Source organism: Schistocerca serialis, chromosome 2 (genome assembly GCF_023864345.2).
Source record: "Schistocerca serialis cubense isolate TAMUIC-IGC-003099 chromosome 2, iqSchSeri2.2, whole genome shotgun sequence".
NCBI classification, from domain to species: Eukaryota; Metazoa; Arthropoda; class Insecta; order Orthoptera; family Acrididae; genus Schistocerca; species Schistocerca serialis.
In genome coordinates, this window is record NC_064639.1 from 332,734,540 (window position 1) to 332,761,868 (window position 27,329).

The 27,329-nt window shown below is 39.5% G+C and overlaps 1 protein-coding gene across 3 annotated transcripts in view; it reads right to left on the reverse strand.

Moving 5' to 3' along the window:
• Window positions 1–27,329, reverse strand: part of LOC126457142 (NADP-dependent malic enzyme) — a 70,572-nt gene that overhangs the window by 15,528 nt on the left and 27,715 nt on the right. For all 3 annotated transcript variants that reach the window (XM_050093211.1, XM_050093213.1, XM_050093212.1), the window contains exons 4-8: window positions 23,378–23,559; window positions 15,519–15,699; window positions 15,038–15,349; window positions 12,023–12,248; window positions 7,971–8,113 (exon numbers count right to left, since the gene is read on the reverse strand). In XM_050093211.1, the coding sequence (XP_049949168.1) occupies window positions 7,971–8,113; window positions 12,023–12,248; window positions 15,038–15,349; window positions 15,519–15,699; window positions 23,378–23,559 (1,044 nt within the window). The remainder of the gene's footprint in view (window positions 1–7,970; window positions 8,114–12,022; window positions 12,249–15,037; window positions 15,350–15,518; window positions 15,700–23,377; window positions 23,560–27,329) is intronic.

A 27,329-nucleotide genomic window follows, 5' to 3' on the forward strand; every position in this document is an offset into this window, starting at 1 on the left:
TCAGTATGAAGAAAAATTAATTCCATCTAAACCCATATGTTGCTAGTATTTGCAATTTAATTATTTTTTCCTTCTTTTCTGAAAACTATGTGCCATTTCCATAATTCATTTCCACACACAGAAATTGCAATTTTCACTCCATGGAGTGCAGTATTGTTTTATTCCTACCATTTTATTCTAACCACGAAATTATGAAAATAAATAACAGCAGTAATTTTCATGTTGAACACAATTTCATGTTACATGTTTGGAGCTGTGAACTAACAGATTCGATGGTATGATGAGGAATTGGGTGAATCAATGCTGGTGCCACGAAGACAAATATTAACATTATGCCTATGCGAGAATGGCCTTCTTTGAACTTTTACCACAAATCCTGGAATAAATCATCTAATATAAGACAACTGGGCACAGCAACTGAAGTAAAACGAAGTGTCTCTTGGCATTACTGAGAGGCTATATACACAAAAAGTGGAATGAAGTACCAGGCCATAGGCCTCTGTGAATATGTCATTGAACAATCTTCGAGTGCTGAAGTTCAGCAAAAGACTCAGAAATATACAACATAGTGTTTCTGAGTGTCTATGGGCATCCAACAGGAGATGTTTTAAACTTCATTAAGCAATTAGAATGGGTATTATAAGACTTAAAAGTAACTAGGAAGTGACTGTGTAAGGATACCAATATAGATTCATTTCAAATATTTCTGATTAAGGGTACCTTGGCTTAATGATGTCCAGTTTTAGTTTAACCACCATAACAACATTTCCAACAAAAATTTCATGAACAGTAACTGCTGACTCAATTACACATTCAGGGAGAATTTACAAGATGAAAAATTGGAAGACATTTACAAAGAGTACACAGTAGGGAGAAATTAAATCTTCACTCAAAATATTCTTATAACATTATGGATCCAGTTTTCATATACAACATATCAGGGACATTTGCAATAGATGCTGAGCAAAAGCGTGGCTAACATCTGGGATCCAAGAACTTTGTGCTACGAAGAGAGTTTTATTTAATGCAGAGAACTAACTCTGATTAACACTTAAAAATACACTACAAGAGGTCTTGAAACATTCTGCAATGCGTCATGAAAAAGGCTAAAACCATGTACTATGCACAAAAAATTCAAAATCTGAAGTGCAATGGAAAGGCAATTTGGAGCATTATTGACGGTGAAATGAATAAAATCAATAAGTCACATGATATGAACCTCCTGGATGACTGTAGCAGTGTAAAAAACATAAAATTCATTGCCTACTAAATTCAGTTGATTCTTCCTAACAACAGTTTGAAACACAGAAACATAAAGCGATACAGTGAAAGCAGATACGTTACACAAACCTAGATAGGCTACGCATACTCCATTGCCAGACATCAGTGTTGCTAAATCATCTGTTAAGAGAGATCACAACATTAGGTTTTTAGTAAGCAGCTACTCTTCTAAGATTAACAGATGATTGAGCTGATCCTCCTCAGTACACAAAATGTGACAGAAAACTGTTGCAGAAAATACATAAAAAACATGCCAAATTTAAATGGATGCAAAATCTCCAAGATTGGCGATATTCTACAGAAGCTCGAAATTTAGCACGAACTTCAATGTGAGATGCTTACAATAGTTTCTACAATGAAACTTTGTCTCAAAACCTGGCAGAAAATCCAAAGAGATTCTGGTCGTATGTGAAGTATGCTATCGGCAAGACATGATCAATGCCGTCTCTGCGTGATAGCAATGGAAATATTGAAGACAACAGTGCTCCCAAAGCAGAGTTACTAAACACCAGTCTTCTGAAATTCATTCACCAAAGACGACAAAGTAAATATTCCAGAATACGAATCAAGAACAGCTGCCAACATGAGTAATGTAAAATTAGATATCTTCGGAGTAGTGAAGCAACTTAAATCACTTAGGAAAAGCAAGTCTTCCACAGTCCAGGCCGTATACTAATTAGTTTCCTTTTAGAGTATGCTGATACAATAGCTTCATAGCCCCTGGCAGATGAGCAGTCAGCACAATGGAATGTCATACCTAACAGCCCGGGTTCGATTCCCGGCTGGGTCGGAGATTTCCTCCATTCAGGAACTGGGTGTTGCATTGCCTTTATCGTCATCATTTCATCCCCATTGACACGCAAGTCGCCGAAGTGGCATTAACTCTAAAGACTTGCACCAAGTGAACAGTCTACCCAATGGGAGGCCCTAGCCACACGGCATTTCCATTTCCATAGCTCCATACTTAACAATCATACACAACCGTTCACTCGACGAAAGATCCATACCAAAGGTCGGAAAGTTGCACAGGTCACACCAATACTCAAGAATGGTAGTATGAGTAATCCACTACATTACAGGACCATATCATTAATGTCAATAAGCAGCAGGACTTTGAAACATATACTATGTTTGAATATTATGAATCACCTCAAAGAGAACGGTCTATTGATACACAGTCAACACAGATTTAGAAAACATTGTACTTGTGAAACACATCTACCTCTTTACTCAAACAAATGTTGAGTGCCATGGGATTTCACATTAATTCTGCATTTCTAGATTTTTTGACACTGCACCACACATGCGGTTTGTAGTGAAATTGCATACTTACGGAATATCGTATCAGTTATGTGACTGACATCATGATTCGCTGTCAGAGAGGTCGCAGTTCGTAGTCATAGAGTAAAACAGAAGTGATTTCTGGCGTTCCCCAAGGTAGTGTTGTGCGCCTTCTGTTGTTCCTCATGCATACAAACGATTTAGGAGACAATCTGAGCAGCAGGACACAATGTGTGGTGCCCCACAGAATGCCATATTGTGGATAATTTCTGGTGGCCCAAAAGAAAATGAAATGTAGAGCATTACATAAAGAACTGCATTCCTTGCATTCAGAGTGTAAGGATGAGTCGGCAGTGATTGTCATTAAAAAGGTTAGATGAGGTGGATAGACCATTCCAAATCATAAGACTAGACATCTTTAGCCACTTCACACAAACACCAGCAAGGAATCAATATGTGTTGCCTATAATTGATCATTTCTCATGTTACTGAGCCACGATTGCCATACCATACGAAAAATCAGAAACAGTGGCACAGGCTATGGTTAATTGTTTGTTACTGAAGTTCGTAACACAAGATACTATTATAACTGACTAAGGTACTAACTTTATGCCTGAGAGTTTAAAGCAATTATTCTGGTTATTATGTATAAAGAAATTACAAACTATGCATTACGTCCACAAGCAAATGGCAGAACTGCAAGAATTCACTGACAATAAGAAAAATGTGAAGTTGTTATGTAAATAGTAGCCATAATACTTGTGACATGCTTCTAAAATTTGTCATGGCCATGTACAACTCTTCAACCCATGAAAACTTTGGATTGTCCCCATATGAGGTTATTTTTGACTGAGAAATGCCCTCTCCTTTTGAATTATGCCAACCTACCTCAGGAGAAGGTAATCCTCAGTTCAAAATTTTGCAAGAAGTTTAAAATTTATCTGCCATCAGGTCAAACAGATGAACACAAAGGCTCTATAAAGACAGGAAGGCAGCCACAGCAAGAGGCTAAATTGTCTAAATACCGCATCAGGCAGTTGGTAATGCTATCTAATCCTTACATGCTGAAATAAAAACTAAAGAGTTCATTCGTGTTACCACGGAATTTGTGAGGTAGTCGAGATGACGTCTCTAATTAATGTAGAGCTACATCTCCTGACCCAAAGCACAATTGTGCATGTGGAGAAATTTGTTCCTTTCAGAGTGAACCTGACACACTTTGTAAATTACTGGCTGCTCTTCCTGGAGGGGGAGATAGTAAGTGGCTGAAGAAAATATGAGAAAGAAATTCAGAACCAGGAAAGTGAAACAGGTTGTAACTGCAATTGTTCCCACTCATTCCTGTGCTCTTAGGACAAGCAAACTAACAGAGAATTTCCACTTTCCACTGGAAGCAGCCTGGATCCAGCCCAGAATGTAAAGACAAAGAACAGATGGTAGCAACTCGAGCTCCGGTTGTCAAGCACAAGACAAAGGGGAATATGAGAGAAAGAGGCATCACCACTGTGCTGTTGCTGAGGCTGTTGGGCAGATACAAATTGGCAAAGACTCTTAAAATCAGTCCTGTGTCTAGTGGGGTACTATTTGCACATCAGCTGAATGCAGTAATATCAAAACATCAGTGGTCATTAAGCGTGGTTGTCAATATATGGGTAGAAAATCAAGATTGACATTTCAAAGATACCTTTGATATATTACAATTCATGATGCAAGGCCAGACAAGTTGTGGAAGGGAACCAGATCTTGAAATGCATACTGCACAGCTCACAAGTATCCACGAAAACATGGTGAACATACCTGTCAATTACACACAATTGATCATTGTGAAGGTTTTACATACTCTCACCTGAAGTGTCACTGATACTTGCATTGAGCCACAGAGCTGCAGGAAGCTCTCCTCCATGCTCCCCGTAGCAACTTGACACTGATGAGCTTACCTCCTGCACAGTTCTTGGAAGGACATGTAAAATTTGAAGTGAGTTGCCAGCACCCTTAGAATTGTTAGCAGCAATAGAGGAGTCCTTACCATTCCACTACCATATGGAAAGTGTGGACGGTATGCAAGAAGGAACCAGGTTAAGAGCCGGGTGCAGTTACCACTAAGTATAAAGATAGACAATTTGAGTGTTTTGCCAGCCACCATTGCTCAGTAGAATGGGGATCCTGCAGAAATTTGTGTACTTATGGATACATGAAATATTATTGGTATCACCTGATAGAAAGTCACACACCCTACTCTTCACCTCAGAATTATTGCAGTGCTGAACTATGCATGTCATTGTCTACCCCATCCAAGAATACACACAGTCTCTGAGTCATGTGAGTACATGCGGTTTCATTCCAAGAAACCTGCGACAGCGTGCCCCAGGGAGGTTATTACAGGGGAAACCTAATTCTATCAAAACCCAGGGTCACACTGGCTACTCTCAGCATCAAGACTGATAGTTATCATTTGCACCTGCTACGAACGGTCATTTTCGCAGTGCTCAGTGAATAGAACAGGAGGTGCAATGAATGCTGATAAAAGGTACACTATGCTTTCAGGTTACCTGCCACTATCACCAGAACCACCACCCTCAACACCAATTACTTGTTAATGTACCTGCGAGATCTACTCTTCCAAATCCTACGCAAGGAAACCATAACCTACTTACTTGGTACACTAGACCTAATCCTTCTAGCTTCCTTGGACCAGACGATGGGGCCATAAAATGGTCATGTGACCAAAGAAAACCTGTAAGGTCATATGAAAAAATATTGGACCGAACACCACAACTAGGTCATCACCAGCTGCCTGCCTAGTTCTGATAATAATGTGTTTTATGTACTGCTGCCTCAGACACAGTGTTGCCCAGTTGCCAAATCTCCCCTCCCCCCCTCCCCCCTCCTCCTCCTCCTTACCTTTCTTCAACCAGTGAGCCCACAGTACTCATATCGGTATCCTTGAAATGTGACTCATCCACTGTGAGTGAAGTAAAGTTGTGAAAATGGGGTACTAGAAAAAGGACAACCTATGAAATCTATGTGTGAGCATCACAAAATGAGGCAGTGTACATAATGTAACATAAAAAGGGAAGGAGGACAAGCAAACGGTAACACAAAAAGTGCTTCTCTCTGCTCCATGCCTCCATGCAGTAGAATGTTAAGTGTAGAAATAATAATGAAAAAAAAAAACAGCATGTCTGCTGGAGCACAGAATTGTAATCAGGTCGCAGTACAGTCAGCCCACTGGCCATTGCTCCTGCTGATAATGCAATTCAGCAGACGCCAACCCATCTGAAACCACCACGCCCACATGCCAATGACCTGAGAGTGGAACAGCCTTCCGGAAGCTTCCGTACTTTGATTGACTGCCTCATGACAACAGCAGGACCCCAGTCATCAGCTTCTGCTCTGAAGTTTCTGTGGGCTTTCATAAATGATGCAGAATTACATTGTTTTAGAAGTATCACTCAAAATGTAGGCATGTCCACTTGTAGGACAATGAACTGATTCTAGTACACCATGCAGATGGCAGACAGCAGTAGTGAACAGTGGGGACAGCACTTGGGTTGTTATGTTGAGAAAGCTATGGACATGATGGAAGGCGACTATCACAGATAACAATGGACCACATGCATTTTGTAGATGCAAGTAGTCAAAACAGATAGATATTAATAAATGTTTAACTCAAGTGTATTGTCTGGAAGCTCTTGTATAAAAATACTGTTTACAACTGGATCACTGAATTTGCAAATGGCAGGGAATCTGCAAGTATGAATGTGAGTATTGGTCATCTGTTAACATCGTAGTCTCTGGGGGAACACTGAGGTTGTTCTGACATCAAGGTGTACTATGACATCCTGATATGCCTTATTGACAGAGAAAACACGCAAAGAATATTTCGGACTAGATTTTCAGGTCTCTGGTCATTAGCCACTTCTAAAATTTATCAGAATGTTTGGATTCAGTAATGTAAGTTCTGCGCAATGCTGATGATTGTACTAAATAAATCTTGGCTCTGTCAGTACCGAGAGAGCAGATGGTGGTCTGTTTCCAGGTACATAAATTCTTTGTTTGAAATATATATAAAACAGTAGCTGAGAGCTATAGCAGAAGGAGCAGTGAATTTTTCAAAGTAGAATTCTTTCTCCTATTATACACATGTGAAGAAACCTAGAAGAGATCAACATAACTATCAGAAAGAATACATTAGCCCTAGTCATAATTTATTCTTAGTACACTTTACAGAAATAGCCAGAAGTGGTTTCTTCTGTCTTTTAATGTACAACTTTCTACACATCCAAGACAGTGCTCCTTCATTAGGGCATTTAAAGAACTTGAAATGTCAATTAATTAATTAATTAGCTGTTTGAAATATTGTGGTAGCCTTGAACAACAAGCTTTTTTTTTTTGGCAATTTGTTTACAGATCAGAGAGAGAATTAAGGATTTCTATAATCGTCTGTTATGGGGATATTTAGTCAGTTAAAACTGTCAAAGGACACAGACCTGCCATTAAGAGATGTCAACTGATATGAATTGTTCTTAATAACACTTGTCCATATGTAGTCCCTTCCCTCGAGCAGTTTGGTGAGATTTTCTGGCATTACTGTTTTTTGACTGACTAACTTCTCACTTTTGACTGTCGAAGATCTTTTCTTGGAGCATACTATGTCCCCAAGAAAGAGCTCCCCCAGTCAGACAACTCACTGATGTAGCAAGACTGCAAAGACAACTGTGAAGAACCAATACCTTTCAACTATTTTTATTTAGTGGAAACCTGAGACTCCTGCACTATATTCATCTGAAAAATCTCTGCAGTTAACAGATCACAGCTATAGCAAAACTAGTAGAAAAAGCATAAGGTCTTAAATTTTGTTATTTTAGATAACATTATTGGGATTTAACAGTGATCTGTCAGGTAAGTAAAATTAGTAAATAATAGTCTCAGCCACATTGCCATTTTTAAAATATGATCGGTTTCAGCCTCTAACAGAAGGCCATCTTCAGCTAATACACCATCCGGCTGATGATGGCGCTTGGAACAGCTGTGCTGACACTAGTCAGCAAAACTGGGGGTCAGCACAGCTGTTCCGAACAACATCATTGTCAGCATCATCCGGATGATGTATAATCCGAGGATGGCCTACGACCAGTAGCTGAAATTGGACATATTTTAATAAACATCCATGCGATTAAGACTGTATTTTACTAATTTTTCTTAAATTTTACCCTGTACGAATAAGTCTACATGCACATTATGGAGCCTCACATAGCAAATTGTTTCTTCTATTTCATAGAGTTTTGTCATATTGTCTTGGCAAGACAACAGAGGTTTATCACTAATTCTACAAACAAATACTAATGGATCCTTTCTCTTGTTTATGTATGTTATTCTCAGTTATTTACAGTTGCAGAATTGCTCACCTCTGTGTTTGTATATGCTTGTTCAGCAGTGCACTCAGCTTTACTTGTTGGATTGCTCAAAGCAAATATAACAGGTCTCTCATTGAAAGATGCCATATCCTTCAAAATTTCTGGTGTGAAGGCTCCTCCAGCAGCTGATGCACCTGAAACAAAAAAGCTGATTACAAAGGTTGTTCTGCACCTATTTCAACACATATTCTATATGTTACATATCGAAGAAAATGGGATGATGAAAGAAAGCCAAGGCAGTTTTCATCAAACCATAATTTTCATGTACATTATTCTGGAAAGACCACCATTTTCTTTATGGAAAAGAAGGAGCTGCTTCCAGCAAGGTGTGTTTACCATGGGTGAATTTGTATCCGTCACTGACCAGGAATTATGTATTTACGAAATTTGGATTTTTTCCTTCTTCTTTGCAAAAACCCTTGTTTCCAGACGCCAGAGCAACTGGGGGTGTTCACAGAGGTGTTTCCATTTTCTGCTTTTAGAGGATGATGATGATTGGTTTATGGGGCGCTCAACTGCGTGGTTATCAGCGCCCATACAAATTCCCAACCTCTGCTCAATTCAATCTCACCACTTTCATGAATAATGATGAAATTCTGAGGACAGCACAAACACCCAGTCATCTCGAGGCAGGTGAAAATCCCTTACCCCACCGCAACCCGGGACCCAGTGCTCTCTCTCTCTCTCTCTCTCTCTCTCTCTCTCTCTCTCTCTCTCTCTCTCTCCTCTCCCCTCCCCCCCTTTTCACAAGGAAAACTGTTATAGTCGCGAGTGACCGGTGAGCGGTGCATGGTAGAGAATGGAAACACAAAGCTGCCAGGCAGGGAGAGCCTCTGGAGGTATTGCTAACAACGAATGGACAGGACAGACGAACAATTACGGAATGACAGAAACTACGACAGAACAGGACACAACAAGAGGCATGCAAGCAAGAACTGATAAACATGGCAAGACAACAACAATGCAGGAACACTCTAAACAACAACAGTACCAGACTGCCGGGGAAGCACCACGCAGCCGCCTAAATACATGATTGCGAGAAACGCGATTGGCCGCAGTACAGAGAGTGGTACACTTGCATGACGGGGCTCGCTGTGCATGCACACGCCAGAGCACAGAGACCCATAGTGGGTATCCAGGTCCATACCCTCTGGTGCACATGCAACTTCCACACCTTCTGACACCAGAAAAACAATCAGTTCTGCATCTACACATATTCCACAAGCTACCATATCATGAATGGCAGAAGGTATCTTGTGACACTCCCCCTCCCCCTCCCTCTCCCTCTCCTCTGTATTTAGGTGAAATGTATGTTGCCAGCAGTACAATGTTCTGCAAGCAGCTTCAAATGCTGGTTCTCTAAAATTTCTCAATAGTGTTCCACAAACAGAATTTCATCTTCCCTTCAGGGATTCCCATTTGAGTTCACGAAGTATCTCCGTAATACTAGTGTTTGGATCGAACCTACTGAAAATCTGCAAATGAATCTAGCAGCCCACCTCTGAAGTGCTTCAATGCCTTCCTTTAATCTGACCTGATGTGGATCAAAAACACTCAAGCAGTACTCAAGAACGGTTTTCTCAAGAACGTGTTTTTGTGGAAAGGGGGAGGGGGGGGGGGAGGAGAGAGAGAGAGAGAGAGAGAGAGAGAGAGAGAGAGAGAGAGAGAGGGGGGGGGGTTCATTGGTGGGATAGAAGGCATCTTAAGTGATGGAATGGAAGCAGAGAAGGGAGTAAGTTGGTGGAGGACAGGGACTAGTGAAGGAGGTGGTGGGGGGTGGGGTTACAGGGACAAATAATATGTTGTAAGGAGAGTTCCCAGTAGCACAATCCAGAAAAGCTGTTGTCAGCAGGCAAAATCCAGATGCCACAGGCTGTGAAGCAGTCACTGAAGTGAAGCACATCTTGCTGGGCAGCATGTTTAGCAACTGTGAGATCCAGCTGTCTATTGGTCACTGTTTCGGAAGTTTGTTAGTTGCCACGCCATCTAGAAAGTGGCACAGTGGTTCAGCTTAGTTTGTAGATCATATTCATGCTTTCACAGATAGCTCGGCCTTTAATGGAGTAAGAGATAACCGTGACAGGACTGGAGTCAGTGGTAGTGGAAGGATGTATAGGGCAAGTCTTACACCTATGTCTCCTGCAGCGATATGAGCCAAGAGGCAAGGGCTTTGGAGCACTAGTGACGTAGGGATGGACAAGAATATTGTGTAGGTTTGCTTTGCTGCAGATAGCACTGTAGGATGGGAAGGAGAATGGGGAGGATATTCCTCATATCACAGTTTGATGAGATGTAGTTGTAACCTTGGCAGAGAATGTGATTCAGTTCCTCCAGTTCTGGGTGTTATTGAGTCATGAGAGGAGTGCTCCTTTGTGAGCGGTATGTGAGAGGTGGTAGGTGATTGGAGAGAAAAGGCAGGGAGGTCTATTTCTGGACAAGGTTGGGAGGGTAATTTCAGTCTATGAAAGCTCCCATGAGACCCTTGGCATAATTGGAGATAGGGAGTAAATTACAGATGAATGACATCTGGTGGCTTGGCTGTGTGGGAGAGACCTCTTGGTATGAAATGGATTGCAACTGTTTAAACGGATGTATTGGTGGTTAGTAGGTTTGATCATACTTTTTACCACTACATGGATGCAAAACAAGACATCTACAAAAAAAAGTTACGGGGAATTGAAAAACAGAAGATGATCAAAAGAAGAAGGGTCGTCTGACCTTATGAAATGACCGTTACTTATGGTACTGAATATGCAGAACGGACCTCTCCTTCAAGAAAAGGTTAAGAGTCACTCACATCGTTTGTGTAACATCACAAAAAATACATACGTAAATACTCCAATTGACAACGAGAATAAATTCTCGAAAGACGTTTTGCTCAGCATGAATAAAATACGTAACTGGCACTGTGCTTAAACTAAAAATATTTGAGCAATGAAAAGTGAATGACAGTGTCAACTAGCGCTCCAAGTGGCTGTACACCAAAACATGCTAAATATGGTTCGACAAAGGTGTCACAATGATCACAACAATCACGAAATTGCGTTTGCACAGTAGAGACAGTTTGGAAATGGTTGTAATTGGTCATGATATCTTCGTTCCATCACGTCAAGTAGAGCTTGGCAGTGGCGGGAGATACGGCACAAACTGTTCCAACTTTTACATGTTTACCGGTTCAAATCAGCTGAGTAGAGTACCCTGGTGTCAACAAACTTAAAGACATAATATCTGTAAACACTACCGGATGGTCAACATCATGCCACCGCCATTTTTTCTCCACAAACATTTTTCATGATGTGTAAATTGCAAGAAAATTATAAATTTGCTGATGCAAAATTGGGTGAAAATCAACATTGTGGGCATAGGAAATACAACAAGACCAATAAAAAATTTCATGAACGGTGGAAAAACGTTAATTCAGGGAACGTAAAAGCGGGATCATACTGTATAACCTATCACGGTGATTTTAAGAACACACTGTTAATAGTTGATCAATGTATCATCAAATACTTGAAATTATTGCTCACAATTCCTATCTTATACATTGTTACTGACTATAAAATTGCTGTGTTTTTTTTATATTTTGTGACTACCTTACTGTGCACGTCTTTAAATAGGTACAATGTAAAGTGCCACACCCACTGTTTGCTGAGTACTCAATGAGTAAAACACACGAAGCAGTCTTATGAGTCTGAATCAGTTTGTTTCACACAGTCAGATGTATTGAAATCACAGGAATAGTTATCATAAATTGTCCCTCATTTACTTATGTTAGGCTCAAAGTCTTTGCACTTTGCTGACCTCATTTTGGGAAAATGCTTGTAATAGCAGTGGAAATAAATGGGCATTGACTGAAATACAAACACCAACCACATCATATTCAACATTTAAAATTTTTCCAGGCATTAATCTGTTTATCATTTAACAAGAAATGGGATACGTTATGTGGCACCTAAATCAGTAACGCGACAAGCAGTTCGAGACAGAATAAATATACCAAAAAAATCCACTTTGGCAGTATGTTTGAGAGAAGGAAGGATTACCAATTAGTATTGAAGGCTTGATCTCCTTCACAACAGCAGCAAGACTCTTTGTGGCTGCATGGTCCTTAGCATAATATGCCTTGTGACCATCCAGTTTGCCCTCAGGTCTGTTTTTGGCTAGCAAACCATCAATGTCAACCATCCAGATCTTATCTCTTGCTTCTTGGAGAGTGGTTCCCTCTGTCTGCATTGCTTGAACACAAAGGTCTGCAATGCCAATTGCTGCCTGCAAGAGAAATGTCACTTACACAGTATTTCTATACAGTGGCAATCAAAGATAATGCATACTGGTCAGAATATACACTGTAACCCGTAACTCTTTAAGATTTTCTCAAATTGTATGTTAAATTTTACACACAAATTAAAAACAAACATCAGATTTATCTTATTGAGCACTAGCACTACCTCTCACAGTATATACAACTGTAAAATTCTGCAGGAATACACTTCATAAAAAATAATGGTGTATACGTTTTTACAAAACTTCTAAAAGAATAAAGATGCAACAAATACAGCACACAAAAGGGAGCACAAACGCTTAAAAACTGAGACTGACAGGAAGTGCAAAATGACAAAGCAGGAAGGCCTGCAGAAAAAATACAAAGCTGTGGACCACGCTGTTCCAGCTGATTTGCCTGCCCATGGACAGATGGTCCGAGAATGGGAGACGTGGTCCAACACCTCACATATGGGCAGTCTTGCAGCTGGGTTTTAGTGTAAAAGATCATACTGCACTGGCCAAGTGCATGCAGTTTGCAAGGTGTGCTCTTTCACTATGAAGCAGTGTCCCAAGAGACTGTTGTAAATGATGGGAGAAATAGATACTTGCCACCTACAAGAAAACTGAAGGAGCCTTTTGAGAAAAGAGAGCTCAGATGTCAAGCCAGTATTCAGTAAAGAAGAGAAGTCTCAAAGGCAGAATTAATATACACTAGTTCTATACAAATGAAACAGACAAAGATAGTACAGTGGAAAGGGAAGAGGAAGTAGATGATGACAGGATGAGAGATATTATAATGCAACAATAATTTTACAAAGCACTGAAAGACCTTACGTGCAACAAGTCACCTGTAGTAAACTACATTCCCTTAGAATCATTGAGAGCCACGGGAGAACCAACCACAAGAAAACTGCTCCACCTGGTAGTACAAGATCAGAGGCAAGCAAATACACCCACACTTCAAGAAGCAATAACCCCCAATTCCAAAGGAGGTAGCCACTGATAGGTATCAGTATTATCAGACCATCAGCTGAATAAGCCACAATTGCAAGTTACTAACGCAAATTATAACAGAAAAATAGAAAGTCTGGTAGAATACAGCCTTGGGAAAGATCAATTTGAGTTCCAGAGAAATGCAGGAACATCCATTGCAATACTGACCCCACAACTAATCTAATAGAATAGACTAAGAATGGTAGACCTCTGTTTGTAGCACCTTGATAATGTTGACTGGAATACACTCTCTGAAATTCAGGGGGTAACAGGGATAAAAACATTACCTACAACTTATACAGAAAACTGACTGCAATTAGAAGTGCCTAAGGACATGAAAGAGAAGCAGCAGTTGAGAAGAGAGGAAGAAAGAGTTGGAACCTATCTTTCGTGTATTCAATCAGTAAAGGAAACCAAAGAGAAACCTGAAAAAGGAGTTACAGTGCACTGAGAAGAAATCAAAATTATGAGGTTTGCCAATGGCATTATAATTCTGTCAGATCAACAAAGGACTTGGAAGATTAGAAGACAGAATGGAAAGGTCTTCGAAAGAGATCATAAAATACAAACTCAAAAAGTAAAACAGGGGTAATGGAACATACTCAAATTAAATGACAAGATTGCTGAAGCACTAAAATTAGGAAATGGGACAAAGTAGCAGGTGAGTTTTGCTATTTGGGAAGCAAAATAACTCACAAAGGCAGAAGCATAGAAGATACGAAATGTGAACATAGTATTTGTCTAGAGGTTAGTCTGGTACAGAAGTGAAACACAAACAAACAGTACAGACACGAAGTGAAGAGTTCCTTTTATAATTTAATTCTACAGGAAAAAGAGTATAAAAGTAAGTTGGATAACCAACAACTTGGCTAAAAGAATGGTCCAGTTGATTGGAAATATCCTGAGGCATCAAGGGATAGACCATTTGAAAATGAAGGGAAGTGCAGAAGGTAAAAATTGGAGGAGACAAAAGTTTGACTACAGTATGCAGTTTCCAGAGGATGTAAAATGTAGTTGTTATGTGTACACGAAGAGGCCTAAAGTGGAGAGTTACATCAAATTAGTCTTAAGAACTATGGAAAAAAAAAGAAACAGAAGTAGCAACAGTAGTACCGAAAAAAAAGATTACAGAGCATATGGAAGAATAGTGGAAAAGAATTTGGCCATGAAAGAAAGAAGGTTAAGATTTATGGTCTCATTTACCAAAAAGCCTGTATATATTGAGCACTAGCTTGGAATGGAGACAGAAATCAGACTTTTCAGAGAAGCTATCCCAGTATTTGCTTTAAGCAATTTAGGAAAACAAAAAATGACAACCAGGTGCAGATCTGAAATGCTGTTTTTCTAAATGCAAGGCCAGTTTTATAACCACTGAGCCACTACTGTCACACTGAGGTCATCAAAGTTTAATTAATGATGCTTCTCAGGTGTACAAGATTGTGGGGCACTAAATGCCAGTCTACGATAAACCTTTAAACGTCCCTGCAGATTAAAACTGTGTGCCAGATCAAAACTCTAATGTTTCACAGGCAAGTGCTCTACCAAATGCTCATCTTACCTGAACTAATTTATGACAAACCACAGAGAACATAAATCAAGATTGGTGGACAGTGATTTGAACCTCTCTATGCATAAATATGACATCAATTTCCTTAACACATGAATATAGAATGGGGAACTGAAATAAAGGAGTAAGAGTTTACTACAGCTGAAGGTAATACATCTATATGTAATGGATATGAATATGATTTACTTTGTTCATATTATAACGAATTTCATTATGAAAACAATTTATATCATACCTCTCCAGCCCCTAAGAAGAGAATTGTATTATCCGAGAGTCTTGTATTGGTGAGACGGCGAGATGCCAGTAAACCTGCAACTGCTACACTTGCCGTGCCCTGGATGTCGTCATTGAACGTACAGTACTTATTACGGTACTTATCCAAGAAACGGAAAGCATTGTGATTTCCGAAGTCTTCAAATTGGATGAGTACATTCTGGCCATAGCGCCTCACAACAGCATGCATGAATTCATCAATGAGGGCATCGTATCGTTCGCCAGTCACTCTTTTATGCCTCAGGCCAATGTAGAGGTGGTCATCGAGCAATTGCTGAGTAACACAAAATTTAGCTCAAGTTACAAATTTCTTCACATAACTGCCAAGAACTCACTATCAATCAACAAATCTTTTGCAACAAACAGTGCAATAAACAGCATCCTTACTGAAACAACAAAATTAAATAATCTATTCATCCGTGTTATACAACACAGTAATTTACCTGATTGTTTGTTCCTACATCGATTGTTATGGGCAGACATTGGTGAGGCTTGATTCCAGCAAGAGCAGTGTACAGTGCAAGTTTTCCAACAGGAATTCCCATGCCACAGGCACCTAGATCACCCAGGCCAAGTATACGTTCACCATCTGTCACAACAATGGCTCGCACATCAGATTCAGGCCTGCACAACAAATAAAATAACTTGAGAGTTAAATTTGCTCATACGCTACAATTAATAAAAGCAAAATATGAAATGAGTAGCTTTCCTCACAACAGTTCTTATAAACAAAAATATCAGTAACATTTTCTAACTCTGTTATGTTGCAATATTAAACAGCACTGAATACCAGACACATTCTACCACTATTGATCAAATCACTGGCATGGATAGAGGAACAATTTATGTTAAACATAATAATAATTAGTAGTTTAACATGCAAATAATGTACAGCCTTTGAAAGGTACAATGGAACATATTTTGCAGAGATCTAAGCTTCAAATTCAATTTCAAAAAAGGAAGAAAAGTTGTAATAACTGATGTCATTGTCACCACCACCACCACCACCACCACCACCACCACCACCACATCCCAAAAATCAACTACGAAATTTATGTTCTCCTAAATCTGATAACATTTCATCGACTTTTTGTACATAGAAATAAGGGAATGGTTTTTGTCACTAGGAACTGCAGATCACCTGGGATGAAGGGTTGCATGGGTAGAGTGGGTAAAGAAAGAAAGGAGATAGGGAGTGGGAGGGAGTGTTGGAGAAGTGTAGCTAAAGGGTAAGAAGGAGAAGCAGTAGGCACACAATGATGTTGAGGGAATAGAACAGAGGAAGAGAGAGCCTATGGAGATCAGTGTGTGAATGCAGGAGGGAAAAATGGAGGTGGTGTGGGGCAAAAACTAAGTGAGATTGAGGTTAAGAGAATTGTGGGATCTAAGGATGAGTTGCAGCATCCTAACGAATTCAAAGCCTCAGCTTAATCTCTTATATACCAAACAATGTGGATGCTTAAGCATAGCTACTTCTCCTTGGAGGGGAAACTATACAAACAAATCTGTTGTAGCATGACCATGTGTGCCCTCATAAGCCAACCTATTCATGAGCTTCCTAGAGCATATCTTTCTGGCCAACCAAAATCCCATACTTCTCCCTCTGCCATATCCACACAGGGTCCTAAGTCTTCCATTACCTTTTGGAACCAGCTGCAAAGAAGCACCATCCTCGTTGGTCTTCACTTAATATTGTCCAAGACTGAAACAACTACTTTGTTGTCTGTCGTCTAAAGTATAAGGAAATTTGTTACCAGTGGATAAAACTATTATTTCTGTTCCAATTTTTTAAAAAGTTTGAAAATTATTTCACTGTTATGCAACCAGCAAAGTTTTGAAAAATATGAAGAGGAAGGAAATTGCTTCAGACAGAGGTGAGGGAAACACTTGAGTTGCATTGAAGTGTCTAAAGGATTAGATTTAAGATATTTAGCAAAAAAGTTTCTTTGCTTTCATTTGTGTAATTACACTGCCGAAACTAAAATTAGTACACCCTTTTAGAGTTTTCCAATTCACACAAGATTCTTTGTTACAACAACACATGAAATGATTACATTTGTGGATCAACAGCACAAGCTGTTCTAATGTGTTAGATATTGACCCACACTGAAACACCTGTACCATTATGTGGTGTGCCCTCTACAGGTGACAATGCAGGCTCTGATTCTGCATCAAATCAATCACACAAAGGGCGAATACCGTCCTGGGATACATTATGCCACACCTGTTAGACCTGTTCACATAGTAAGACTTGGTTGATGAGTTGCATTAGTCACTTCTCATCTCATATCCCACACGTTTTCAGCTGAAGATGAGTCCACAGATTGTGCTGATCACAGAAGTTGCTACACATCTTGCAGAGGGCAGTGAGTGTCATGGACAGTATGTGGGTGAGCATTATCCCGTTGGAGCAACACGACACCTTCCTGTTGCAAGAATGGCATAAGAACTTTCTGCACATACCAAGTGCTGGTTAGTGCCCCTCCAGAAACACCAAACGAGGACAAGAGTTGTAGCTTTCTACATTCCAGGCCTTAACCCCTGGGATGGGGCCAGTGTGTCTTAGGCGAATGCACTCTATGAGACAGTGCGCACCAGGTCCATGTTGTGTGAATGAACAACCATCACTTGCGTGGAGGCAGATACTGCTTTCATCACTGAAGACCAAAGTGTGCCATTTCATCTTCCACATGATCCTCTGATGGCGCGAGTCAAACTGCGCATGTCAATCCTGCAGTGTAAGTGGAAGACAGGCTAGAAGTGTCTGTGCCCGTAAACTCTCTGCTAATAACAGGTTTGCAACAGTACCTGTTGACACGTCTTATCTGTGCTGTGGTAGCTGTACACTCTGCCACTGCTGCTCTTAAAATATGACACTTCTGGTGGGCATCTGTGCTATATGGATGTAAAGAACCTCATCTATGGGTGTGAGAATGTTCTTGTGACCATTGACACCAGCATCATTGCAAAACTGATGCGGCACATCCAATTTGTGTGGCAATTTTCCGAAAGGACCATCCCACCACCCAGAGGGTGACAATTTGACCTCTTTCAAAATCTCAGTCAGCTCTAAGAAGCACAAGTGCATCTTCACCACCTGGATGTTTCATATGTTTGCACCACACTGAAGCTTCTGGCTGTGAGAATTCCCTATGAAAGGGTATACATAGATAGTACTCTGGTAGCTATGCCACTAAACTATCTGCTGAAACCATTATCAGTACATCTAATATCCCCCAGGTGGCTTATGGCATCATCGGATCACAACTGACATCATCTTTCCCGTTGTAGTAATTTTCCTTTTCCAGCAGTGTATATATTATGTGTAGATGACAATAAATACAATATTATTGATATAATATTCCAACCTGAGCAGCAAGACACAGTGGTCATGTATGAGTGAGTTGTGCTTGCATGGATATCTGTGTGCTGTCTACTTTAGAAGGCCTTTCGGCCGAAAGCTCACATGTTAGCAGTCTTTTTGTTGTGCCTGTCTGAGATTTGGTATCTCCATACAGTGAGCAGCTATCTATCCTTTTCAAAATACTGTTATTATTCCATCCTGGATATTCCACTGTTTGAAAAATAATTATATGAGACAAAAATAAAGAAGGTATGGTAATTGAGAAGTAAGCTACAAAAACGGAACACCAAAACAGGCAAAAAAATATATAAAGGTGAAAGATTACACTGAACCTAGCAAAAATTAACACTGAATTGTCTGCAAAATAAAATGGTTTTTCCTGTTGACAATGTGTTTGCTTTGTATAGTCAATGGAAGGATGGTATCAGGTAACCAATATGTGAAAAGAAAAAAAAAGCATCTTATTTTGAGCGCCAAACTGACACCGTTTGCTGTTCATTACAGATTATTAAAACTAACTTTGGACCATGACAGGTTATATCAAATGGTTGCCAACAAAACTTCCAATTTTTCTTTGCGTTTTTTGGACTGATGTTTGTGGTGACAGACTGCTCTGTACCAGTGACCAAGGTAAAGATGAAGTTGCAACAAGATATAATGTGAATTTGATGAAGCAAATAAATCGGGTGTATTGAGAAATAGCTCAGCAACAGTTGTTTAACTGTCAAGTAATTATTTTGACTGTGTATTTCTATTGATGTAGTGAATATCTAGAAGATCTTAGTGTTAACACTTGTTTTTCCAGTGCACTGTGCATTTCATGGTTAATTTTATGTCAGATTTTGTGCAGTTACTTCAATTCACCGTTACAAAAACTGTAGTCAGTCTGCTTCTCTGTCCTCTGGCATTTGCAACCAGGTACTGACATACTCCCTTGTATTTCCTACACACGTAACAGCATGTGTTGCCAGTATTGGTCCATGATGTTACAACACTGTCACAGGTCCAGACTTAACAAAAATATTAGACTGGAAAAAAAAAGATTCCAAACTCCTGAAGGTAGAATTTTTTATGTCTTCAAAAGGTAGAAATAAATTTTGTTTTCTTAAACTCTGGTGTGTGCCAAATTTGAAAATTGTCATTGTTTTGTTAACTGACAGATAGAAATTCCTTGTCTGCTTCAAATATTCATTTTGAGTGGATCATAAAAATGCTTATAGCTGATACGTAACATCAGCTGGTCATCTGGCCTTCAAGGTAGTAACACGATTTATATGTCAGCATGTACACATTAATGCTGAGAAACTTTGTGCTCAACTTTTAGTGTGAGTGTGTGTTAGTCTGACATTTTAAATTAATCAGCTACATTCTTGTCTCTCAAGTTGCGTGTGGCAGTGAACTGTACCAGAAACATGAAAATCCTCTTACTTACATTACCTGCATTATTAGTTTCAATTTCAAAGTGTCATTCATAACGTGTACCAGTTCTTTTACTCACCACAATTAAATACCAGTTCTAGCATTTAGAGAAACATTCACATCACACCAACATTTCCATTTAAAACATTCATTATCTGACACAGATTTTAAGCTTGAGGAAGACATTTTACGCATAAACACAGACTGTCAATATAAAAGACAAAGATATCTGCAAATATGGGGAATGGTAAAATACAGTTCCATTTGGCTAACAACATGTGAACTGACAAATGAGTACAGTTTATTGCTCTCAAAAAAATGATATAAAAACACAGTGTGTGAGGATATCATTATCTTAAAATAGCAGTGCCCATGTTATTACGAACTACGATGCAATGTTCCCTCACACAAGCAGAGGAACAGGCACTGCAGTGGCTACAGGTGTCAAAAAATACAGGGAATTTATTTGCAGTTGCAAATATGAACCATCGTTGGCTGTATATTGGTATGACAACAATGAAAATTTTTGCTGTACTGAGAATCAAAAGTGGACTTCCCGTTTCACATGATCGGTTGCGGAAACATGCTGCATGTATGTCCAGAAGAACATTGTTTCATATTTCTTAATAACACAGGCATTGCTATTTCATATTCAGTTACCAGTACCACGTCCTCAACTCTCAATAAATATGTCCTTCCTGGGCAGGAATATATGTAATGTATGGGTGCAGATCAGGACACATGGACAAGAACATATGGAAATCTGGGTTTGGCTGTGATTCATGCATATATGGCAGAAATGGTTATGGTGACTGCTTGTGTAAAGTGGGAAGTCTGGGTTCCAGTCCCGGTCTGAAACAAATTTTCATTGTCATCATTCCAATATGCAGCCAAAGATGGTTCATAGTCATAACTGCAAATATGTTTCCTGTGTATCATCATCATCATCATCATCATCATCATCATCATCAACTGATCTAGTCCTCTTGTTTGTGTCTGATAGTACAGCCAAATATAAATTGAAATTTTCATTTCATTGTCTACAACTTAATTCAAAAATACAGTTTCAGTTCCTAATTTTCTGCAAGTAGTATAGTCAATTAGAGAGTGATTTTTTTTTTATCATCACTCTTTGCCAAAGAGTTTTATGATTTCTTTTGAGAAATGTTGGAACATACCAATTATAGGGTAGTATGTCAAAAACCACCTAAGGCAAGGTATCTCACTTGCTAAAATGGCATCATTCATGATAGGGGTAGAGGTATTCTTGTGTAGGATGTGTTTACACTGGATGAAATGTGAGCTCTCATGTGTCTCCCAATGTCTGTCATGAGAAAACAATACTGGGGCTACGGTCAGGAGTGGGAAATGAGAATGGGGGGTGGATTGGGTGGGTGGGGGGGAATATGCATATAGTGTTAGGGCAGATTTAACAATTGACTGTTGAAACTGGAGTGATCTGCTTTTCCTCCAAAATTTAAAAATAAATATGTTGGCAATGTATGAAGCCTTGCCTTTTCATATCTCTTCATTAGTTTTAAGTAATTGTATTTCTTTGTGGGATTTTACTATTTCAAAAGATAGACAAGTTTTTTTTTTCTTTTTAACTTTTTTCTGGGTTTTCTTATATCAGTCATCTTTCCACTGTGAATTCAAGGACTTGAGCACCTAACTTACAGTAAGAGGAGATAGTCATTATTTAATGTAGTATACCTTTAGTTTACAGTCATTACAGGAACTGTGTGTACCGGTTTGGTTTCACAGCAAAAGGTCACTTTCGATATACACTATGTGATCAAAAGTATCTGGACACCTGGCTGAAAATGACTTACAAGTTTGTCGTGTCCTACATCGGTAATGCTGGAATTATTCAATATGGTGTTGGCCCACCCTTAGGCTTGATGATACCTTCCGCCCTCGAGGGCACACGTTCAATCAGGTGGTGGAAGGTTTCTTGGGGAATGACAGCCCATTCCTCACAGTGCTGCACTGAGGAGAGGTATCAGTGTCGGTCGGTGAGGCCGGGCATGAAGTCGGCATTCCAAAACATCCCAAAGGTGTTCTATAGGATTCAGGTCAGGACTCTGTGCAGGCCAGTCCATTACAGGGGTGTTATTGTCATGTAACCACTCCGCCACAGGCCGTATGTTATTAACAGGTGCACAATCCTATTGAAAGATGCATTGGCCATCCCTGAAATGATCTTCAACAGTGGGAAGCAAGAAGGTGCTTAAAACATCAACGTAGGCTTGTGCTGTGAAAGTGCCATGCAAAACAACAAGGGGTGCTAGACCCCTCCATGAAAAACATGACCACACCATAACACCACCACCTCCAAATTTTACTGTTGGCGCTACACACGCTGGCAGATGACGTTCACCGGGCATCCACCATACCCACACCCTGCCATGGGATCGCCACACTGTGTACCGTGATTCGTCACTCCACACAATGTTTTTCCACTGTTGAATCGTCCAATGTTTATGCTCTTTACACCAAGAGAGGTGTCATTTGGCATTTACCAGCGTATTATGTGCCTTATGAGCAGCCACATGACCATGAAATCCCAGTTTTTTCACCTCCCACCTAACTGTCATAGTACTTGCAGTGGATCCTGATGCAGTTTGGAATTCCTGTTTGACGACCCTCTTCCACTGTCAGTGGTCTCTGTCAGTCAACAGATGATGTCGGCCTGTACCCTTTTGTGCTGTACGTGTCCCTTCATGTTTCCCCTTCACTATTACATCGGAAACAGTGGACATAGCGATGTTTAGAAGTGGGGAAACCTCATGTACAGATGTATGACACAAGAGACACCCAATCACCTGACCAAGTTCGAAGTCCTTGAATTCTGCAGAGTGCCCCATTCTGCTCTCTCATGATATCTATTGACTACTGACATCGCTGACATGGAATATCTGGCAGTAGGTGGCAGCACAATGCACCTAATATGAAAAACATATGTTTCTGGGGGTGTTCGGATACTTTTGATCACATAGTGTAGTAGTCTATATTCCATTTTTTATTACTGGAGATAAAATATTATTGAAACAAAAAAGATAAAATTCTGAAAGTCAACAGACAGTTTTGGTAAGAAACTCATTCTTAACAATGTGAACATTGCTTTGCTTTATCTGTCTTCTTGAGTAAATTAGTTTCCATTTGTATGAAATTCAGTAATGTGGCACTGACGTATTGCTATTTTTTATTAACAGTATTCTCATAGATATGGATAGTCATCTTACATAGGAAGAAAGCTTACAGCTTAAACTGACACTATCCTCGAAGATGCCTGAGAACACATTGGTTACAGTTTTTGGTGCTAAGCAGACTCAATCCTATCACGTACATATCCCATTTAACATCATAAGTTTTTATCATATATGGATCATACCAATAAACCTTTGCAGCAGCTCAGCAGAATAAATCAGTCAAATACAAAATCAGTTTTTACCAAGCCACTAATATTCACACCTGTTACAAATTCATTCAACTAAGAACATCTTAGTTTCAGCTAACCAGTTTTTGATGACATTGTAGACATGTCCAGCATCATTGATGGTGACGAATAGCCCACGTGCTCTCCGGTAAATAAGACCAAACTTCTGGCAAGCAAGGCCGACTGTAGGAGTATAAACAATAGGCATCATCTGCTCCACATTTTCTGATAGAAGCCGGAAGAAGAGCCGTTCATTGCGATCCTGTCAAAGATAATTTAGTGGACCTACACATCCAAAATCTCCCCTAGCATTCAGCACACTAAAAGGTTCAACTAATATTCAGGAACATAAACATGTGGGTATGAAATTATAATTCTTGAAAAATGCTGCTTCTCTACTGTTCATTCATCACTAACAGTGTGTTAACACTTTTTAATTTTCTAAGTATGGCAGGTTAAGTATACAATAATACACTGAATTCTCTTTTAAACAGTTACTACTCACCATTGATGAGCTTATTATTTGATATATAATATACTATAATTTTCTCTTTAACCATAATAACTGCTTATTGTAAGATTAAATTACAGGTTTTTTATTATGCTATATCCAAATTGAAGCATCTCAAACTAAGTCACTACAAAGAATTAAATAATAAGCCCAGCAAAGGTGGTTGCGAAAGTTTATAAAAAGCATAAAATCAGTTGCACAGTAATGTAAGACTAAGCAGCCATTGTGACTGTATTAATAATTAACACTGTTTAAATAAATAATATGAGAGACAAAAGAAGAGTGCCTGTTCATGACTATGAAAACAGGAGCAAGACACTGTTCGGAGAAACACTTACCAGTTGGAAAGTAATGCCCAAAACTTCAAACAGAAAAACTACTCTGTAGTTTGTCCCTGTGTGATGCATCATGGAAGGTAAATAAAGTATGTAATGTACCAGTAGCTTTCCTCCTCCTCCTCCTCCTCCTCCTCCCCCCCCCCCCCCCTACCCCAACCCACCCCACCCCTGTACTACTTATGTATGCTGCATAGGAAGGCAACTAGCTGCTACTCCTTTGTTGAAGTCCACATTTCCCTGAATTTGGAAAACCTCGCCTACATGTACATGTGGCAACGCTAAACGAAAACATATAAAAATCTGTTACTGTTATGTACCAAGGAATCACATCATATTTGAGTGCAGATATTGGTGCAAAATGCAATGCAGTGCACGCTAATGTGAGGAGTGTATGCAACAATATTTAAACATCCACGCCGTCTGTGTGTAGAACAGCACAGCTGCTGTCTTGATCAGCTATAGCCACCGCTAGGTGGTGGTAAGTGTGTTGTTCAATGGAGATTAGGAATCATCCTGTGCATAGAAGTTTATTGCCGAGTAAATTCATTAAAATATTGTGTAATGTATTATGCAAGTTTGTAATGATAATGTAACTGCACATATTTTGTTATTTGTAAATGAACTTAAAAATTGTAACTAATACAATCAGGATAAGGGTTGGTAAGACATTCTGGCATGACTGGACATTGAATGCTTTGAATTGAGAAAAAGTGGGAATGTGGACAAGATTGGCACAAAATGTAACTATAATGCAAGTTCTTGGCACGAAGTGACACAGTTATAGTGGTTGTTACACAGTGCCAGCTCGAAACATTAATTGTGGTCAGATGGAGGTCAGTAGAAATCCTTGAAGAAAATTTTAGAACATTCATCAGACACAGTCCATACAAGCTTATGTAATGAAGTAGAAAGCCAGTAATGAAACAAGACATAAATTAAGTATATGTTGCAAACTGATATGAGAGAAAGCCTTGCCAGTTATGAGACAGTCAGACAGTGTTAAATGTTCATAGAAGTATCCAGAGTATGAAACACACACACTGGGCTTCAAGTGTACTTTTCTGTGAGATTTTTAGATGACACTGCCTCTTCCCTAGAGTACCGATATAGCAATCAATATTTTACAATCCAGTGTTCATGTTTTGCAGCTGTCAAAGAGTTCACACACCATCTACCAGAGGCAGTCTTGTTCGGCATCAATGGCTGATTTGTTCTCATTATTTTTGTGACTTTCTTTGAAAGTGACAGAGCAAAAACTTCTTTGTGAATAGGGACAGACCTCTACTAGCACTATTGCAGCACTTAACTAGCCTCGAGTCCTTGCAGAATATCATTTTCTGTGCTCTTTTTTCATTAATAAATATTTTATGTTCATAGTATATTAGTGAGTATATTTCACATGAAATTTCAGCTGATTTGGTCAAACGTGTTAACTGTTATGGTACACAATGGTAGTGTTATTTGGATAGTGAGTGATCTGTATTTTGGGGAGAACATGTAACCTCTAAGAGCAGAGACATTTCGTGGTCTGTTTTCTTGAAAAGGATATTTGCACTTTTGCTAAATGTGCTGTGGCTTATAGAACAGAGACAGTTCAGGCACCCACTGCGGCTAAATTCTTACATTGACGATCAGAACTAAAATACATTATTTTACTTCTCAAGTACAGCGTATCAAAGTAATGCGTACAACGGTCCTAGTCAGTGCTTTCCATTATATATGTGTCACTTTCATTTTTTGATTATTCTATTAATAATGCAACTACATTTCAAAATTATTCTTATGATTTACCTTACCTTTCAAACACACATTATTGGAACTACTGGAGGTAAGGCTAACTATAATGAGATAAAAATCACTTGACAGTTGATACTTCACACACTGTAGCCGGTTTTCTCAAATCGGAGAGCTCAACGTTATGCCCAAACTGCTCACTATTGCCAAACTGCAACACCAATTGGTTAGTTCAGCTCCAATTTCTTGTCCAGCTTTCTTTCTTGATATCTTTGGATCCAGAATTCTGAATCTGGCCTTTTTATTTTGTATTTCATCACACATGATGATAACCATATTAAAAACAAAATGAACAAAAACACACACACACACACACACACACACACACACACACACACACACACAAACAAACAAACAAAACGATGCTAACGAAATACACAAATTTAATACATAGCACTAACCAAATGCTACTGAATCCTTTCCCACAAGACATGATTCAGCATCATACATACATTAGAAAGCTTCACACGGCATTGCGTGAAGCAGAATTTTGGAAGGCTGCAATTCATCATTGCGTCTGTGTCACCAGAGTCATAACTATCTCATACAGTGTAGACTCAAAATGTTGAAGGTTGTAGGTTTGAATCTCATCAGACCATTCTGTTTTAGTTCGGAATCTGCCTGTGTTGCCCATAATCTGCAATCGAGTCAACCAGAACCACTGATCAGTTGGTAATGTGGCAGTTCATGTAGCCACTGTGAGGGTAGTTTCAGGTAACCAATGATAATGAGAAATTAGCTTGCATTTGTTGCAGAAACTGAAATTTTTCTGCCTCGAGTTTCTTCATAGAGGTTAGCTGTAATTACCATGAACAAAATGATCGTGATTTTAGTTCTGTCGCAGAATGGTGATCACTGTTTTCCCAGATACATTGCAGATCACCAGGTTGTGGTTATGTTAGGATGCTAGTTTAAACTCAGGGCTACGAAACATGTTGTCTGCTGCAGTTGTCACTGGTTGCTTAAAATCAGCTGTCAACAGAGTACCTTGCATTTCTGTTATACCTTGCAGTGGCTACTTCCAACATTGCTCTGCATTACACATTAACAGCATTTGTGGAGTGACCTGCCGTGCTTGGGTTTCACCTGTGACCGAGCAGTATCCAGCAACTGATGTAGTAACACTGCACCGGTAAGTGACAGGTGTCAACTGTTCAACTGTCAAATAATTTTGATCAGACAACACAAATGGCTCTACTGACGCAACCCCCCCCCCCCCCCCCCCTCTTCCTCCCATTTCCTTACAGAAAAAAGCAGGAAAGACCAATCAGGTCATTACAATATGCACAAAAACGTGTGATACTGTGTGGTCATACAAATGAACAATAGATGGACTGATACACGCCACACAGATTGCATCTATCTTGTTCGCCCTTGTCCAAGAAAATA